Consider the following 18,906-nt stretch of genomic DNA (forward strand, 5'->3'; position numbering starts at 1 on the left):
TTATTTGAAATTTCACTGTGAAGAAAACATCAGCAATTGCTATTACATTGTTCATAGGGAAGCACTTATAAAGCTCAAATCACAAACTTTTTAAAGAACATCCTCAGGGTCTGGCTGGGATAGAGCCTAGAATATCTGCACTGTCCTAGGGCACTATTTTGAAGGGTTAGTTTGATGTTCACTAGAACATATTTCACATAGCTAATTATTTTTCTCAAATATCACCATACTTGTACACTTGTAACCCAGCCCTTTGGATTGCAATGGAAGGAAGCAGCCTGGGAGACAGTAACTTCTGACAGCCTGAAATAGATAGGGAAGCTGTCCATCTCAAAAAACATAACAAAATGGCTGTTCCTTTTAAAAGCTCCTTTAAAGAAAAATATGTTGCCTCTATCAGGATAAAACAATGTACAAATGTCTGAAGTCTTATGCAATTAAATGTACCCCATGGATCAGTTGGCACTAGTATCACCTGGTAATCACAAAATTATACTACCCACCCTACTACATAGGCATTTTAACAAGATAAGACAAAGGTGCCCTGAAAATGTGAGAAAAATTAGTCTCAAACATTTTAACTACTCTTTTTCCTAATACATTTAAACTTTATTTTGGGGTCAAATGAGGAAAAAGAATTTTAGTTTTAAGACCTTCATGGATTTTGTAACTTGAATGAGCAATACCAACCAGCATAAAACCTAAGGTGAATGTGTAGAAGTCTGAATGATTTAAAACAAGCTATAATGGTAAAACCTGGTTTCAAGTATGTCAGACTATGACTTTAATCACCTTTTATACCACCCGCATGATCACCCCAGCTCTACTGAAACGTCTGATTTGATGGTGAGGTGCTATGCAGTATAAGGTACATATTCTTAAAAGCTTCAGGTAAACATTTCTAGTTTTAGAGGTAGCTGAGAGACTAGCAAAGGTAAAGTCATCTACTTTGAATAAAACTTCATGGTAATATTATCGAAACAAAAACCTAACATAAGGTCAAAACAAATGTTCAATGTGTTTAGAAGACAAAGAAACAAAATAAACTACCTAAACAATGTCTTGGGCTGGTGGTGGGATAAATATGATAAAACGCTAATAAATTTATAATTGGAAGGGTGATCTGTATGAACTTTCCCTTGAGAAACTAAAATTTAAAATACATTCAAAACTATGTAGAGATATCCATGGATGATAGCCTCATCCAAAATAAGGTGAATACGGTCTCTTTGATCTTCTGATACCATAAAAATTCATTTAAAAACTTCAGCTCAGTTACAGGTTTTTTCTAGAATATGCACTACACAATTGTAACATAATGCCATTTATTTATAAGACTCAAAGAAAGCATCTCCAAGATCAAATATATACATTTTTAATAACTGAAATATTTACATAATGAAGCCATGTCAAGGTTCAACATTAACAATGTTTTGGATGTCCTCAAGATGTTTTAAAAAAAAAAAGAAAAAGAAAAGAAAAACAGTAACTCAAGCTCACAGTTACATTATCCTAACAAGTCAGTTTTTACCTTTTAATAAACAAACATGGCAACAGCTGCACCTTATTTGTTATAAGAACTGTTTAGAACTTGGTACTTTTCAAATAAATTTTGTCCCCTGGTGATCTTCTGTATTACTAATAAAGTCCAAGGATTTCTCTAAACATGTCATCAATATATTTAAAGTATGATGACCAGTAATAAAAATTTATGGGCAAGAAACTGCCATGAATGATGTATCTTTGGAAGAAAGATGTAAACAGTTAACTACCATGGTGAATTATTATTTTGTTTTGTCAAAATCTCTTTTGTAAACTTACCTTATTTACTCATTTATTGGTGCTAGGGACAGAACCCAGGCCCTCTTTCATACTAAGCATAGTAAGCTCTTCCACTGAGGTACCCCCTGGTCATTTGTTTTAAAGAAGGTGGGCTCCTCTCCTCCCTTATACTTTTGGAATTAATTTTGTTTTATTAAAAGGAATACACTCAAATTAAACAAAGACAAGTTAAGTTGAAAATGTATTGAGTAAAATGCTCCAGGACTTAAGAATCTGCTTCAATTCTGAGCCATCAAGTTGGAGGAAGAGATAAGACTATGATGTATCATCCTATTCACAGAGATCATAAGAGATCATCCTATTTCATAGAGAAACACAAATCTGTTTATCAGACTGTTGCTCACTGCAGAATACCACGCTCTGGGAAACTCACACCGTAATTTTACTAGTTACTTGGGTTGGCACAATTATCACTTTTCCTTTATGAGTCTATTGGTGAATTACGAACTGTTTAAGGGAGCCCACCAAAGGAAATTTAAAAAAGACTTTTATACATACATTCACATGAACACATCAATACAGAGAAGATACACTAGGAATGACCGTCAGCTAGTTTTTGCACTCTAATTTTAAACTCCATGCCTTTACAAGGGCTTGCCATTTCTGATCAGGGGAGTGAGATGAGATGGTAATGGGTATGACTAGTATTAAAATTATTCATGTTGGTGCCTATACAGTACAGTTTTAATATTAGGTGGAATCCTGCAAAAGAATTGGGGAGTCATTTCAATATTTACAAGGAACAAATCAGCAGAACAAGATTACATGAGATAGGCTGTGTACAGTAGCTGCAGCTTATAAAACACCAGCAATTTGTACCTGGTGAGTATAAAGAGAACCAGGGATTTAGAGGACTTTACAACCAAGTGCGTACACAGGGCACCAACAAATTAGAAGACAAAAGAATTCACATTTTCTACATTAAAAAAAATTACAGATCTCACAAATGTCTTTGAAGACACAGAAAATTCAAAGTTCTTTGAAGGGTGTGAAAGAAGACATCTGAAATGTAACTCTGAATGTAAAAAGAGTTTTACTTCACAAGACCAATTTTCTTGGCTTCTGTTTCATATATCAATAATCTCCACATTTTGACTATAAAAACTTCTGCTTCTTCATCTAGTACCTAGAAGACAAAAGACAGTAAAACATATAATTAGTGGTATGTCAAATTGGCAGTAACATACAAATTCTTACCCACCAAACACAATCAACATAATGACCTAAAGAAAAATTGTCCAGTATGAAAAATAATTTAAACAGAACATTTAAGTTACCAAAAGAAAGATAATGATTCAGCCAAATCCCATGACTTAATAAATAATAATTCCATTGTACTTTTGTTTACTGGTTTAATTTTGAGACACAAAGCCCAGGCTAGACCTAAACTTCAATGAAAACAAGGTTGAGCTCCTGCTTCCACATTTTCCAAGTGTTGGGATTACAGGCATATGGCACCACTCTTGCCTCCAATAATACTTTTTGGATACAACTTTTATTTTGCTGTTAATTTTATAGACATTACATTGATATATGTCTGGCCAAACTACTTCATAAGTAAAGCAAAAGCTTGCCATAAAGAATAATTTATGAAGAACTTAAATATACAATTATGTATCTTAATAGAGTAATTTTATTTATCCCAAACCAGACTTATCTTACCTAACATTTAACAAATGCTTATTATGTGACATTGAATTAAGCATTGAATGAGAATTTACTATGGTCTCTAGAATGCAGTAAACAAGATTAAGTGACTATTAATGCCACCGGATACAAAAATACTGGCTATCTTTTCCTACTGTTAAATGAAGAAACCAGGTTATTTTCCTGTCTACTTAGGATTTAATTACTACATAATGTTCCCAATATTATTCCTGCCTTTAGCCTACAGACATAAGGCTTTGCCCCAAGGGCTGCTGTTAACAGTAATGGAAGACCTTACTTCCTTAAAGACACCAGGAAGACACTCTAGGCTATCACTTGTTGAGTGGAAAGCAACTTATCTGGTTTCTTCCCTAAACTGCCTCTAAGAATTTTGAGAACACAAACCCTAGTAAAACTAGGTTCAAATCTTTAATATCTATTAAATTTTACCATCAATTAAAAGTGTCCTTGGCTGAGTCACTTTAAGTTCACTAAGCCTCAGTTTCCTTACATATAAAATGTAAGAAATTTTGCTCTATCATACCAGTAGTACTACTGTGGGAATTAAAATTAATAACTGCAAGTGAGTACTTGTTACATGGTGATCAGTAAATGCTCAAAAGCAGCTAGAAGCCTCTCTTTTTTTGGAGCTGAGGATTGAACCCAGGGCCTTGCGCTAGCCAGCGCTCTACCACTGAACTTAGAAGCCTCTTTAAGGGCAGAGATTGACTGGTTGATTGATTTGTGTCTTCTTGAGACATGCTGTCGTGTAGCACAGGCTAGCCTTGAACTCACTGTCTGGCCGTAGATAACCTTGAACTCTTCCTGATCCTCCCGCCTCCACATCCTAAGCTCGGGGATTGCAGATGTGTGCCACCAAGCCAAGCTTTTGATTTTTTGCAAGTCAACTGAGAGTGAATCCTGTGGTTTTGCTCTGATGAATTGATGCCTGTGTGTACTCTGGGGACTCACTGGGACATTTTATAGGATGAGATGTTGGGGGGGGGGCTATGTAATGTCCCCCCATCTTTGCCCTTTGAGCTGCTATCTTAGACATGGCTGGTCTTGTCTTGTTCTACTCTTAGGGGCTGCTGGTCTATGTACAGTTTGGCCTTGTGGTTGTGGCTCAATCTGCTATTAAAGGCAGGCTTTTATTTAAAAAAAAAAAAAAAAAAGCAGCAGCAGCAGCAGCCTCTTTAAGCTTCTTTTAAACACATTTCTGGGCCATTATTTCAACTAAGTTTGAGAAGGATCTTGTAACACAAATTACAAAATATGCAATAAAAGATTGTTATGTAAAAACACCATATTTTCTATCAGGAATAAAGTACTACTTGAGCTAAAAAACTATCTTAAATACCTAAAAAGCATTTACAGGGCCCTTTAACTTTAAAAAAAAAATCATTTGTACATTCATTTACTTGTATGTGTATGTGTCTGTTGGAGTTACAAGTATTTGTGAGGGGTGCCTGACTTACAACATGGTTCTCATGATCAAGCATTAGGTGTTCTTATCAATTATCCATCTCTCCAGCTTTTATTCTGGTATTCTGGTGTGGTGGGTGAGGGAGTGCTAGTTCATGGAAAGCAGAAGTTATGTCATCCAAGGAGATGTCCCCCTTGTTTTTCCAGACAAGATCTCTCACTAGGACCTGGGACTTACCAATTAGGAAAGGGTTGACAAGCTCCAATGATCTGCTGTCTCCACCTCCCCAGTGCTCGGATCAGTAGGGCATAACACCATACTCAGCATTTTAAGTAGATTTTTGGGTATGGGTACAGAACTTATGCTTAAGCAGAAAGCACTTTGAGCTATCTGACTGTATGCACGAGAACGGTAATTTTTTTTTAAAGATTTATTTATTTATTATGTATACAGTGTTCTGCCTGCATATATGGCTGCAGGCCAGAAGAGGGCACCAGATCTCATTACAGATGGTTTTGAGCCACCATGTGGTTGCTGGGTATTGAACTCAGGACCTTTGGAAGAGCAGCCATTACTCTTAAGCTCTGAGCCATCTCTCCAGCCCCCAGAACAGTAATTTTTACAGTTCCATTTGTGTGTGTGTGTGTCTGGTCTAATGAGTGGGTATGCCTGCATAAGCACAGTTCTACTATATTGCTTGCAAAGCATCATACTAGACAGTAAGAGGTCTTATCCACATGTGCCTGACAACCCATGATAGCTTTTTTTATACAGCAATTGTTAAAATTACCTGTATGTTTATTTGTTTGGGGTAAGAACACACATGCCATGGTACTGAAACCTAGCTTCAGTATTTTTCTCTAATCCATGGCTCAATGATCTTAGGGATTCCCAAGGATATATGATATGCAATTGCCATCATTAGTACTAATATACTAATTTTCTTCTTGTTTTACTTTCATGAGACAGAGTCTAAGGGGACCAGGCTGAGCTTAATCCACCTGCCTCTGTCTCCAAAGTTCTGGGATTAAAAGAATGCAATGCCATTCCCAGCTCTCCTTTCTTACTATCTTATTCTCTGATAGTAACCTTTTCCCAGTTGCTTAATTCTAACTAATCTTCCACAACTGCATTGGCCTACCAGTCTTTAATTCACTCAAACTACCAATTCCACTCAAATTGTTTTCTTCTCTTCATAACAGGCCCTCATATTAAATGCAGCATTTTTTCTCATTTAAAATGCAAACCCCTTCCCTCCCTCTGCTTATAAAATCACAGTGTTCAATAGAAGTAACCACTGACAATAATACAAAAATCAAATGCAATTATGAATTTTGATTTTTCAGTATAAAATTTATAAAGCAGATTGTTCAGAGAAATATTAACATAACAGTATTTTTCTAACTTACCATGGCAACATCATCTAAAATGCTCTGAGGTGAACTATGTGCCATAACCTAAAAGAAACAAATATCTGCTGTTATAAAGTTGTACAAAACCTCTAAATGGCAAAAAAATTTCTTGTGCCTGATGGAGTTTGCTCTGTGTTGAGGCAGGCAGGGTCTCACTGTATAGCTCTGGAAGGCTTGGAACTTACGGAGATCTGTCTGCCTCCCTAATGCTAGAATTAAAGATAAGCGCCACCATGCCTGGCTTTCTTTTTTGAGGGTGAGTCTCGAGACAGGGTTTCTTTGGGCAGCCTTGGCTGTCCTGGAACTTGCTCTATACACTCACTTAAGAGATCACCCTGCCTCTGCCTCCTGAGTGCTGGGGGTTAAAGGCATGCGCCCCTACTGTCTGGCTAAGCTTTTTATCCTGGGATCATAATTGATAAAGACAGTTCTATCATTACTTAGAAGTTGCTTCCCACGCCCCACCCCCATGCTATGCAACCTAGGGTGCCTTCAAACTTGTGATTCTTTGCTTCAGCCTCCCAAGTGCTAGGATTACAGAAATCTAGCATACTTGGCTATGTAAGTATTAATTCTATAATTATAAGCAGAGAAGAGAGTCTTATGTTTATTCTTCAAAATATTAAAAGAGCGATACTGGTGGAAGAATGACACATTTATACCATTACAAGAATATGGTGCTCCCTCTATAATAACCACCTTATTAAATGAAACTATGATTTGAGGACACACAACAGAATAATTTTTGCTGGATAATGGTTGGGTGTACTGGTGCCTGCCATTAATTCTAGCACTAAGGAAATGAAGGCAAGTCAAAAGTCGGCCTGGGCTACAAGAAACTGTCTCCAAAACAAAAAGCCTATAGGATTTTAAATGTTAAATATTGTATAAAAAATGGCCAAGACACAACCTTTCCATAAAGCTCAATTTCTTCATGAATAAATATGGTAAGGATAACATTTGAGACTTGTATTCCCTAAGACTATAACCTAAGGATGACAGAAAAAGCTCCAGAAAACACAGCACTGTGTCTGCCAAGAACTCTAATCATCACTACATTCTAAACACTATTAGTGACAAGACTATTACAAAGATGAGTGACTCAAAAAAAAAAACGGAGGAAACAAACTATTGGCTATCTCCGCAAAATTCACACCCAAGACAAAAGGGTGGGCACGGCATTGGCAGTAGAAAAGAGAAAGTGTAATTGAGAAGAGACACCAATTCTGTCCTCCCTGACTCAGAGCAAAAGCTGTGGCGTGATGGGTCTGAAGGCAGCAGTTTCCTTTAAATAACAGGTCACTTCATTAGAACTGAATTATTATGTACTCTGCAGGATGTTTTTAATTTTAGAAAGTGTCTAAAATAAATGTTAGGGAGGGATGTAGGAGGAAAGACACGAACCTTAGAACAAACAAAATCGACTAATGTAGCTTCTTCTTCACCTATGTATTCTATGATTTTCTTATTGATCCACGGCCGGATTCGTCGTTCCATCAGGATCTGCAAAACAAAGCTAGGTTGAGGAACTAAAGAATTACAACTTGTTCTTATAGCAACACAAAATTCACAATTTTCAAGACTAAAGTAAGTCAACTGTAGGGGCACAGATGTTAAATCTGGAACTCAAGGGACAAAAGACTAGAAAATCCAAGTTTGCCGGGGCAGTGGTGGCGCACGCCTTTAATCCCAGCACTCAGGAGGCAGAGGCAGGTGGATCTCTGAGTTCGAGGCCAGCCTGAGTGAGTTCCAGGAAAGGCACAAAGCTACACAGAGAAACCCTGTCTCGAAACCCCTCACCTCCCCGCCCCCCTCAAAAAAGGAAATCCAAGTTCATAGAGAGACACTGCCTCAGAAATAAACAAATGTAATTGCTGTATGAACAGCTCTGTTTACTCCAGAAAAAAACAATGAACCAACCAAGATATTCATCAATAGATTATAAATTTATTAAGTGGCTTTTTTTTGGGGAGGGCAGGGGTGTGTATCAAGACAGTATCTCTATGTAGCTAGCCCTGGTTGTCCGGAAACTCACTCTGTATATACCAGGCTGACCTCTAACTCAGATGCCTGCCTCTGTCTCCTGTGTGTTGGGATTAAAAGTACAGGCCACCACTGCCTGGACTGAGTGGCTATCTCTTAATCTAGTTGTGTGATTTCATGAAGGAGATACAAAAACCTCTGCCATAGCATCTACATATTGGCAATTCATCATGCAGGAGACTATTGCAACTTATTTGTTACGACTAGAATCAAGTAAGATTGTATGTCAATCACATTGAAAACCAGCCCAAATATGGTGACATATAATGTACTACTCACAGAATCCACAATAGACCAATCCAGAGGATAAGCAAAGAGCTCAGGTTTGGCTGTGGGGATTTTCTCAATAAGACTTTTAATGTGCTTGCGCTTTTCTTCAGTGTTTACAGTGCCTTTGGTGGCATTTTTATCATCTTCACCATAATCCAAGGGAACAAGTTTCCTTTTTCGGGGCACATCATCACTGTCTTCATCCTCAAATTTGTTAAAGACACTATCTACAGGTAGTTTCTTTCTCTTCACAGAATTAGGTTGGCCAGGACTATTGGAAGCACCTATAGTTAAAAACACTATCTTAGTATGCAAACATCATTTTCAAATGCTAAAGTTGACAACCCACCATCCCTCATAAAGTGCAAATATACTTCCACAATTCTCAGAGAAAGTTCCCAACTGTTAAAAAAAAACCACACAGAAAAAACTCTCTACTCACAAGTGCTAGAAAATTTAACTTTTCACTTCTTCTCAGAACTTGAGGCAGCTGGAGATATAGGAGCACTAGTAGAACTACGAAAACAATCGTGAGCTAGAAAGGCATCGTTGAATACTTTGCTATCTATCTACCAAGGAGCTCTATATGTATATGAGTTGTCTTTGTCCTTACAGTGAAGGTTATTGGGACAATGGAGGAAAGGATAAAAAAAGGAAGGCAACTCTAACATACCCAGTTTAAGACTTAGTCCTATTTTTGGCCTATGCTCCTCAGGCTGCTGTTGATCTGGTGAGTTTTCATGAGGAATAATGATACCACAAGGAGATTCATCCCCAGGAGTGTTGGGCGTTGCGTTGCCACTGGCAGAGGACACAGATGGGGCCGAGCTGATGGGTCTCAGAGTGGGTTTGAGACAAGGCTTTTGCTCTGGTTCTTCTTCCTCTTCCATAGGCTCTTCGCGTTTTTCTTCTTTTTCTTGCTTTTCTTCTTCCTCCTCCTCTGATTCTGGCTCTTGCTTTATTTGAGGCTGTCTGCGCCTCTCAGCCTCTTGCTCCATCTGCAACCCAAAATCTGCCTGATTAACTTTAGAAAAGACTACTACTAAAACTCTTCCCATAAAACAGTTGATGAAAAGATTTACTTGACCAGTGAGCTCAACCCTAATTAAAATTAAGAACTGAGCACTAGGGGCAGGAGAGATGTCTCAGAGGTTAAAAGCATTGGTTGCTCTTCCAGAGGACTTGGGTTCCATTCCCAGAACCCATATGGCAGCTCACAACTGTCTGTAACTCACTCCCAGGGGATCCAACACCCAGTAAACAACAAAAAACAAAGGAACATGAAAAGATGGGATTTTGTTGAGGCATGTAACATGTAAAAATATCAATACTTGATAGAAAAACTAAAAAAGTGTTTTAAAACTGACAGTTCTTAGTTGTAAAAGTAGAGCATGGATGGTACATCTGCTAACAGTCTGTTCTGCTTAAAAATAGACTGTTGGGATGAAGCAGCAGCTCAGTGATGAAGAGCATCTGCTGTTCAGGCAGAGGACCCAGGTACAGTTCTCAGAATCCACATGCTGGCTCCCAACTGTCATCACTCCAGTTTCAGTCAATCTAGCCTTTGAGGGTATACCAGGCAAGAATGTAATACACATATCTATATGTAAGCAAGCCCATACACATAAAATGAAAATAACTAAATCTTTAAAAAAAAAATGATACATTATGAACTAAAAAATATTTTTATTAAGAAAATACTTCTAACTATAGTCATTACAAGTCAAAGGAAATTGTAGGGACAGCTTTCTATCCAAATTTTATTAAAAATTGGTCAGCAGTAATGGAAGACTTAATTGATGTGTAAGACATTTTACAAAGATTTGTGAATTCAAGGACCTGGGAAATAGCTCTGTTGGATTCGTGAATGCTGTGCAAGCATGAGTATGATTTCTAGTACCTACAACACTCAAACCAACACATGCACTTGTAATGATAATACTGGAAGGGGAACACAGGCAAATACCTGGCCTGCTAGCCTAACAATGAGACTCTTGTCTCAAATAAACGAACGGAGATTACTCCTATGGAACGATACCTGAGAATGACTTCTGGCTTCCACATGTACACTGCCCCTAAACTGTCCCTCAACACACACATACACTAAGGGGTGAATTCAATCAGCATGACTTATGCACTAAAAATAACAGAAGTACTAATTAATAACCTACCAAATAATCTACAGACAAAAATTTAGCTGACTTTAAAATATAGTGATTTTAAACCAAACAATTTCAGATGTTGTAGTATCTTACCCTCTGGAGCTCTGCATCTGGATCTGGATGCCCCTCCGCCAGTAAGCGTTGCCTGATTTCCTCAAGTTCTTCCTTCTCTCTCTTCCTATCTCGTTCATCAGCTTCCATTTCTTTTTCCCTATCACGCAACCGTTTCTGAAGAGCACTCCCCCTGCAAAGTTAAAAGGACTCATTTAATAATCAGATCATTGCCCCAAGAGTGCTTTTCTCAATACTAGAAACCAAATACCTGAATGCTAAGACTCAGGGGGTTCTCCATCTATACCACACCCAAGACAGTATGCTCTCTACATCAGTGTGTAACTAGTAAGCACCAAGTTGTCATCTTATTCTCAAAAATCACTCTAACATGCCTGAAAGACACAAGGTTGACTTTCAGGGGAAGAGAGCTTTTTTGTGGCTACTCCACAGTGAACCCCAACACTTAATTTGTATTTTGAGGTGAAGATAATACAAGAACGGCTAAGCCTTTTGGGGATGAGGGCATAACTCAGACAACACTGAGGGAATGCGCAACGTGTGTGAGGTTCACCACCCACCAAGATGAGTGGGCATGATGTATATCACTGTAATAGCACCGATCTGTGGACCAAGGCAGGAAGGTCAAGGCCAGCCTGGACTGTAGTCCAGTAAAGACAAAGCGGTTCAATTCATAACTTCACAGTACTGTATCAATATGGAGATGGTGAGGTGGGGATCAGATGGGACACTTTTGAAAACACTGAAGACAAATTTCTGAAACTAAATAGTTTTAAAAAATGACCATCATAGGCTCCCTCTCAAGACATTTGGGATTACTGATTCTAAACCTAAGCACACCTGCTATCCTCATATTCACACACAGCCCATCAGTTTACACTTGCTTACCTATAGTACTTGGGATCATCTCTATCATCATCATAATCTTCTAGGAATTCTTTTAGTCGTTTGGCCTCTTTAGCCTTTGCAGAAATAAAGGACAAAATACATAAAACACAGGTTAAGAGTTAGACTACTTCCTTCCCTTAGGAAAATATTCTTTTCCTTATTTATAGCACTTAAAATTTTAATACTACTCATTTACTTCACATACAGTATGCTAAACAAATATACTTTGAATATACATTATTAAATGTATTACACAAAAGCACCTTAAATTTCATTGGGTAGATAATAACTATAAATGATCTAGGTAAAATGCAAGGTTGAGATTTAAACAATGTTCATATACTATAAATAGATTTCACATCTACATGTAAAGCAGATATCGGTTTCCGACTTAACAATCTTTTAACACCTTTCAGCCACCTCATCCATAGGAACATGAGGAACAATCTATCTAGGAGTAACTATCCCTGAGGCAAAATGAATGTTCTTCTCTAGTACTTCCAAAATACTATGAATATAACTCTTTCATATCTTAAGCACTCACACTTTCTGTATAGTAACTGCCTACATTGTTGACTTGTTTCAAACTTATGATCAATCGCTTCTGTATGGCCCACCCCAAGGCATTAAGCTGGGATATGAGTGCTCAAATAAATGGAAGGAGAGGTCTGTTGAGAACAGTACTCTTATGTATTTTCAATATTCAAAGTATAGTTATACAGGACAGGCTATAAAGTACACAGGAACACAAATGAAATTCACTACTTTGGGAAACTTTCACTTATACTGAACATATCTGTTACTTAAACATGAGAAAATGCTTATGTAACAGGAATTTTTTTGTAAAGGAAATATTTCTCTATAGAAACTTTTCAGATTTGCTCACAGCAAGTACAACATTGTTTCTTCACCTAATTTTTTTTTTTTTTTTTTAAACAGACAAGGTTTCTCTGAGTGTAGTCCTGCCTGTCCTGGAATTAACTCTGTAGACCAGGCTGGACTAGAACTCACAGAGATCTACCTGTCTGGGATTAAAGGTGTATACCACCATGCCTAGCGATCCACAACATAGTACATACTATTGAAGCAATTGTTATCGCTATACTCAGAACATACTATTGAAGTACTTTTTATCACTATATTCAACAAATATGCCAACTAGTTTATACATCACAGTCATCAGTGTAAATGCAACAAAAACCTAAATATATGACCATACAAAAGAGAATATGGTAGCATAAGAAAACTATGAGAAATGCTAAATATACTTCTGCTTAAAACACTCACTAGAAGAACTAGAGATGGCTCATCGGTGAAGAGCACTGGCTGCTCTTCTAGAGGACCCAAGTTCCATTCCCAGCACCCACACAGAAGCTCACAATTCCAGTTCTAGGGGATCTGATACCCTCAGAAATACATACATGCAGTTAAAACACCAGTGGAATTAAAATGAAAATAAATAAATCATAAGAAACAAAGCAAACCCACTCCCAAAAACCACACAACTGCACTGACTAATTCAACAATTTCAGAACTGTTCAGAACTGTTATTTTTTGCATGTGTGCCTGTGGATGTCACAACACACATGTGGAGGTCAGCGTACAATTTGAGGGCATCAGTTTTCTCTCTCAACCAAGTGTTTGCTGGGGAGTGAACTTTAGGGTGGCAGTTGCAGCGAACTCTCGTAGGTGGGGCATCTTGCCAGGTCAACAAGTTTTTCAAATCTTAACCAAAGGACATCACATTAATTTTAAGTTTCTGTAACCCAGTAGGGTAGATTAACATCAAATATTCATTAATGGGCAGCAAACTTTTGAAAAGTGGGAAGAGATGTGTACTGAGTCTATCTCAAAGTTGGTTGAAATGAGTTCAAGGCCAGCTTGATCTACATCATGGACTCAGGACAGCCAGAGCTACACAGTGAGACCATACCAAAAAACCAAAAACAAGGGGGGGGGGGATTATTAATTAAGAAGCTGTCATGTGTTTCCCCCCCTTTGGTTTCTCTGTGTAGTTTTGGTTCCTGTCCTGGATTCGCCTGCCTCTGCCTCCCAGTGTAGGATTAAAGGCGTGCACCACCACCGCCCGGTGATGTCATGTATTTTTATACGGTTTCTGCAAGACAGTAAAACTGAACAATGGTTTTGACTTGACAAAACACCTTTTCTTAAACCTAAAATCTCACCATTTCTCTTCTTCTTTCTTCTTCTCTTTCAGCCTCTTTCTCATATTCCCTTGTTTTCTTTCGTTCTCTGATTTCCCAATTCTTAAGGCGCTAAAATAAACAAGTTTCAAAACTTTAAGATTTCATACAAAATTCTGCAAACCATGGCTCACCAGCCTCTGGGAGGAGGAGAACACCCTTTCCGAGGAAAAGCATTTCCTCAGCTTACCTCTTGATAGGCAGCCTCTTTCTCCCGCAGTTTTCTCTCCAGTTTTCTTCGCTCATAGGCATCTTCTTCATCCTCTTCCCTGTCTCGCTTCTTGTCTTTCTCGCGTTCACGCTCCCGTTCTCTTTCTCTTTCTCTCTCTCGCTCTCGTTCTCTTTCTCGTTCCCGTTCTCGCTCTCTCTCTCTTTCCCTCTCCCGTTCCCGTTCCCGATCTCTGCTTTTTTCTCTAGGAAAGTAAAACATTAAATATATCATATATTGTATATCATTCTATTCCTTTTCTTAGGGACCAAGGGAGGCTGTAATACATATTATAAACCAATATATAAACAAGTCAGAATGGACTATTCAATTTTTGGAGAACTGTAAATTTCTCTGTACTCAAAGGTACAATTCAGGTAAAGCATTGGTCTAAAATGAACAATGCCCATCATTTTAATCCCATTGTTGGAATTAAACAGCAAGCCAGATTTTAATTCTAACCTACCAATTCTAAACTGCATTGTGAAGTCAATGCTAGTAATTATTCACATGTCAGAAAATAAACATGAGATAACATAATAAACATAAGATTACATAAAAGGGCCAGCAGTGGTGGCACATGTCTTTAATCCCAGCACTCAGGAGGGAGTAGTAGACGATCTCTTGAGTTGAGGCAGCCTGGTCTACAGAGGAAGATCCAGAATAGGCTCAAAGTGCTAATTCTGACTAATTATATGCTGATACATAACTGTTAAAAAAAAAAAAGAATATTCCCAGGCATGGGTAAAAACTAGTAATCCTAATGTGTGGGAGAGAGGCAAGCTGACCTTGTTGAGTTGAAGAAAATGTTGGTCGTCTGCAAAGTTTTAGGCTAGACAGAGCTATGTAGTGAGATTGTGCCTTTAAAAAAAAGGGGGGGGGGGGCTGGAGAGATGGCTCAGAGGTTAAGAGCACTAACTGTTCTTTCAGATGGGGTGCAATTCCCAGCACCCACATGGCTCACAAATGTCTGTAACACCAGTTCAAAGGGACCTGACACTCATGGCAAAACACCAATTCACATAAAATAAAAAAATGGCTAGGTGGTGGTGCCCCATGCCTTTAATTCCAGCCTTTGGGAATTCCAGGACAGACAAGACCCACAGAGACACCTTGTCCTGGAAAAAAAAAAGGGGTGGGGTGGGGGTATATATTGCTCATTCCCAAATGAAATACGAAAGAATAATGAGCATATTAAAAAGCCAGTCTAGAGCCAGGCAAGGATGGGATGTATATGCCTGTCATAGTATTTGAGGGAATATGGGAAAAGTTCAAGGCCATCTTTACCAACTAAAGAGACCACCCTGGGAAACATGACACCATCACGGAAATTTCTGTTGTTACTGCTACATCACTACTAATCAAGGACTATGGTGCTGGCAAACATGTAGATCAACAATCAGTTTCTGAAGCCATCACACTTGCTCTTATCTTGCTTGCTATGTTAGCTAGGTCTTGAACTTTACAACCTCTAGGAACCATACACTAGATATGAAAATCAGGAGTTCAAGACCTGCCTATCTAGGCTACATGAGACCCAGACATTCCTCCTCTCAAAAAATACATACACAAACTGAGTAGTTAATTTAGAATACAACTATACTGCAAAGACTGGAAGGATTGTTTCTAAGTCAAAAATACTTGCTACTCATGCAGAGGACCAGTTTGGCTCCAGGTACCCACAGACAGCTCACAACTGCCTATAATTTCAACTCCAGGGCATTCACCCCTTCTAGTCTCTGAATATACAGTATTCACATGCACACTAATAAACAGACATACACAATTAAAACTAAGTCTTAAAAAAAAAAGTTACACAACATGCAGTGACAAATCCACGTGTGTATATGAGACAATATGCTACTAACGGAAATTTTTATTTGCTCATGGTTTTTTTTTGTGCATAGTCTTATCTGGCCTAGAACTTGCTAGAGACCAGGCTTGTCTCAAACTCAGAGATCTGTCTCCATCGGCCTCCAAAAGTGCTAGGATGAAAGATGTACACCACCAGGCCTGGTTTTGAAGGACTATTTTTAAAAAGAAATTGTCTGATTTCATGGAAAGCCAAATTCTCCTTAAAGGCTGTATTAACAAGGAAGAAAGAAAAGACATAGTATGTACTGTGCACCCAGACGCACAGGGCACATAGAGGGTGGCATTATTAGGAGGCTTGACCTTGTCTGCGTAGGTGTGACCTTGTTAGAGGAAGTGTGTCGCTGTGGGGCGGGCTTTGAGTTCTCATATATGTTCCAAGTTGTGCCCCATGTGGGATACAGTTCATTTTCTGTTGCCTGAGGACCAAGATGTAGAATTCTCAGCTCCTTCTCCAGTACCATGCCTACTTGCAGGCCAACATGTCCCACCATGGACTAAATAAACCTCTGAAACTGTAAGCCAGCCCCCAATGAATGTCTTCCTTTCTAAGAATTGTTGTGGTCATGCTGTCTCTTCACAGCACTAGAAACCCTAAATAAACACTGTTTCCTCTCCAAATTTATTTCTGGTCATGGTATCAAAGTGGGCCTTCCCTTTTAAGCTACATTGTCACAAGTTACATGTATTTGGAAAGCAGATTGAAAAATATGAGATTTTCCTATCTTCTCAATCACTGCTCTGTTCTTATTTTAACTTGCTGTAAATATTACAAATTACCAAAATTTTAAAACATCTCATTAAAAGGTGAAATTACTAGACCAGCCAGATAGATGTACACAGGGACAAAGGGACAGGGACAGGGGTACACGCACCCGTCCACGACCACCTCTAAAAAGAATACTGGCAGAACTGACTTCTCAGTGCAAAAAGAAAAATAGCCTAACAACTCAAGGTTATAATGGACTATGTCTGCCCTAAGGCTGAGGGAACAACTGTACAACAGTGGAGTGCTCATCCTGCCCCAAACAGTCTATCTGGCATGATGGGGCATGCCCATAAGCCCATCAGTACACGTGAAGTTGAGGCAAAAGGATGAATTCACAAATCAACCTAGCTTACATAGTAAATTCTAGGCTAACATGATATACAAAGAGCTCATCTCAAAAACAAAATATAGGGCTGGAGAGATATCTTAACACTTAAGGAGTACTTGTTGCTCTTGCAGAAGAGCCAGGACCAATATGGTGGCTCGTAACTACACTCCCGGGTGATTTAACAACTTCTTCTGGCTTCCATATACATGGTGCATGCATATACACACAGGTGAAACACTCACACACATAAAATAAAAATATGCCAACATCTTTAATCCCAGCATTTGGGAGGCAGAAACAAGAGAATCTCTTTTAAGTTCCAGGTTGGCCAACTGGGGCTACAGAGAGACCCTTTCCCAAAACAACATTCTTACTTTCATATTATTGTGTATAGAAAAGAGGCAGGCTAGTAAAACTTATCATGTGAATGCAAATGTTCCATTGGCAATCCTGTAATTCAACAAAGCTATCAGAAACAATTATATGAAATCTTCTTACCTTGATCGACTCCGATCCTTATTTCGATCTGAGCTCCTTTCTCGATCACGGTCGCGATCTCTCTCTCGATCTCGGTCTCTCTCTTTTGTGCGGTCACGGTCCCTATCCCGTTCTCGTTCCCGCTCCCGTTCTTTTTCCTTTTCTCGTTCACGTTCTCTTTCCCTTTCTCGTTCCCGTTCTCGCCTTTCTCGTTCCCTTTCACGTTCCCTCTCTCTTTCTCTCCGTTCTTTCTCAATTTCCTGTCTTTCTTTTTCTTTTTTGCCTTTCTCTTCTTCCAGTTTCTAGAAACCAATAAAAGTACTTTTAGAGTTAGTTCTGTGGATTTAAGTGGTCACTTCCCCGGCGCAATGCCCAATACTGGTAAGAAAAGCATCAAACCACCAAGACTTTAAATACTCGTGCCTTTATTTGACAAATTAAACTGAAACAGGCAGCTAGATTTCGTGCAAACCATACTCTACACAAACCAGGAATCTCTTGGGTTGGGGAAACGGTGTTCTGAGTGGCTGAGCACTGACTACGTAATAGCTAAAATAACCACAAAGAATGTGGTGATTCCTAATAATTTCTAGAAAGACAATTGGCTAAAGCTTAACTTTTGCCCATTATGAGTATCTTTAAGTCAGCAGGAACAGTGATACTATTGATAACCGAAATGTCTCACTATTTGAAGTTACTAGATGAGGGTTTTAAGGCAGAGGTGGAAATCAGTCAACTCATGATACAGCCATCTTGTGCCCTTTACGTTGCCCACCCTCCACAAGAAGCAGAAGCTGAATTCAGCCAGGATTTTTTCCTTAACTACGGAAATATGTATTCCCACCATTACAAAATGGATAATCCATCAAATACAGAAACTTTGAAAACCACTCACTTTAAGCAACGTGTACATAATTGCAACATTTAAATTTAAAAGTTAAAAGCAGTATAGTTATGCCCACCATTATGCCTGTAAGACAATAAAAAAATATATTTACAATGATAAATGCACCCTTGCAAGGATCTTATGTTAACTTACAGATGTTGTGCTAGGACATGGATCGCCAACACTGGATTAACCTTGCCTATAAGCTATGTTTCTGGGAGGAAGAGCAAGTACACGGTTCACAAATAAACCAAATGAACAGTCAGACCAAGTAGGTATCCTGAAAGATTACCAGTGTACCACAGATTTCTACACAAACTAAGAAGGGGAAGAAAGAAAACACAACAAAACCCCAATCAAGTAAACAAAACACATTTATCCCTGAAGTTCCACGTTTAAT

At 38.6% G+C, this 18,906-nt stretch overlaps 1 protein-coding gene across 2 annotated transcripts in view; it reads right to left on the reverse strand.

The window, feature by feature from the left end:
• Positions 1 to 1,359: 1,359 nt before the first annotated feature.
• Rbm25 (RNA binding motif protein 25) overlaps positions 1,360 to 18,906 on the reverse strand; it is a 45,312-nt gene continuing 27,765 nt past the window's right edge. For both annotated transcript variants that reach the window (XM_052739365.1, XM_052739364.1), the window contains 10 exons: positions 17,642 to 17,922; positions 14,157 to 14,379; positions 13,949 to 14,038; positions 11,763 to 11,836; positions 10,896 to 11,046; positions 9,314 to 9,638; positions 8,650 to 8,924; positions 7,732 to 7,830; positions 6,325 to 6,372; positions 1,360 to 2,968 (listed from right to left, as the gene is read on the reverse strand). In XM_052739365.1, the coding sequence (XP_052595325.1) occupies positions 2,876 to 2,968; positions 6,325 to 6,372; positions 7,732 to 7,830; positions 8,650 to 8,924; positions 9,314 to 9,638; positions 10,896 to 11,046; positions 11,763 to 11,836; positions 13,949 to 14,038; positions 14,157 to 14,379; positions 17,642 to 17,922 (1,659 nt within the window). In that variant the 3' untranslated portion in view covers positions 1,360 to 2,875. The remainder of the gene's footprint in view (positions 2,969 to 6,324; positions 6,373 to 7,731; positions 7,831 to 8,649; positions 8,925 to 9,313; positions 9,639 to 10,895; positions 11,047 to 11,762; positions 11,837 to 13,948; positions 14,039 to 14,156; positions 14,380 to 17,641; positions 17,923 to 18,906) is intronic.

The sequence above is a fragment of the Peromyscus californicus genome, unplaced genomic scaffold (assembly GCF_007827085.1).
Source record: "Peromyscus californicus insignis strain IS unplaced genomic scaffold, ASM782708v3 Scaffold_15__1_contigs__length_86483966, whole genome shotgun sequence".
NCBI classification, from domain to species: Eukaryota; Metazoa; Chordata; class Mammalia; order Rodentia; family Cricetidae; genus Peromyscus; species Peromyscus californicus.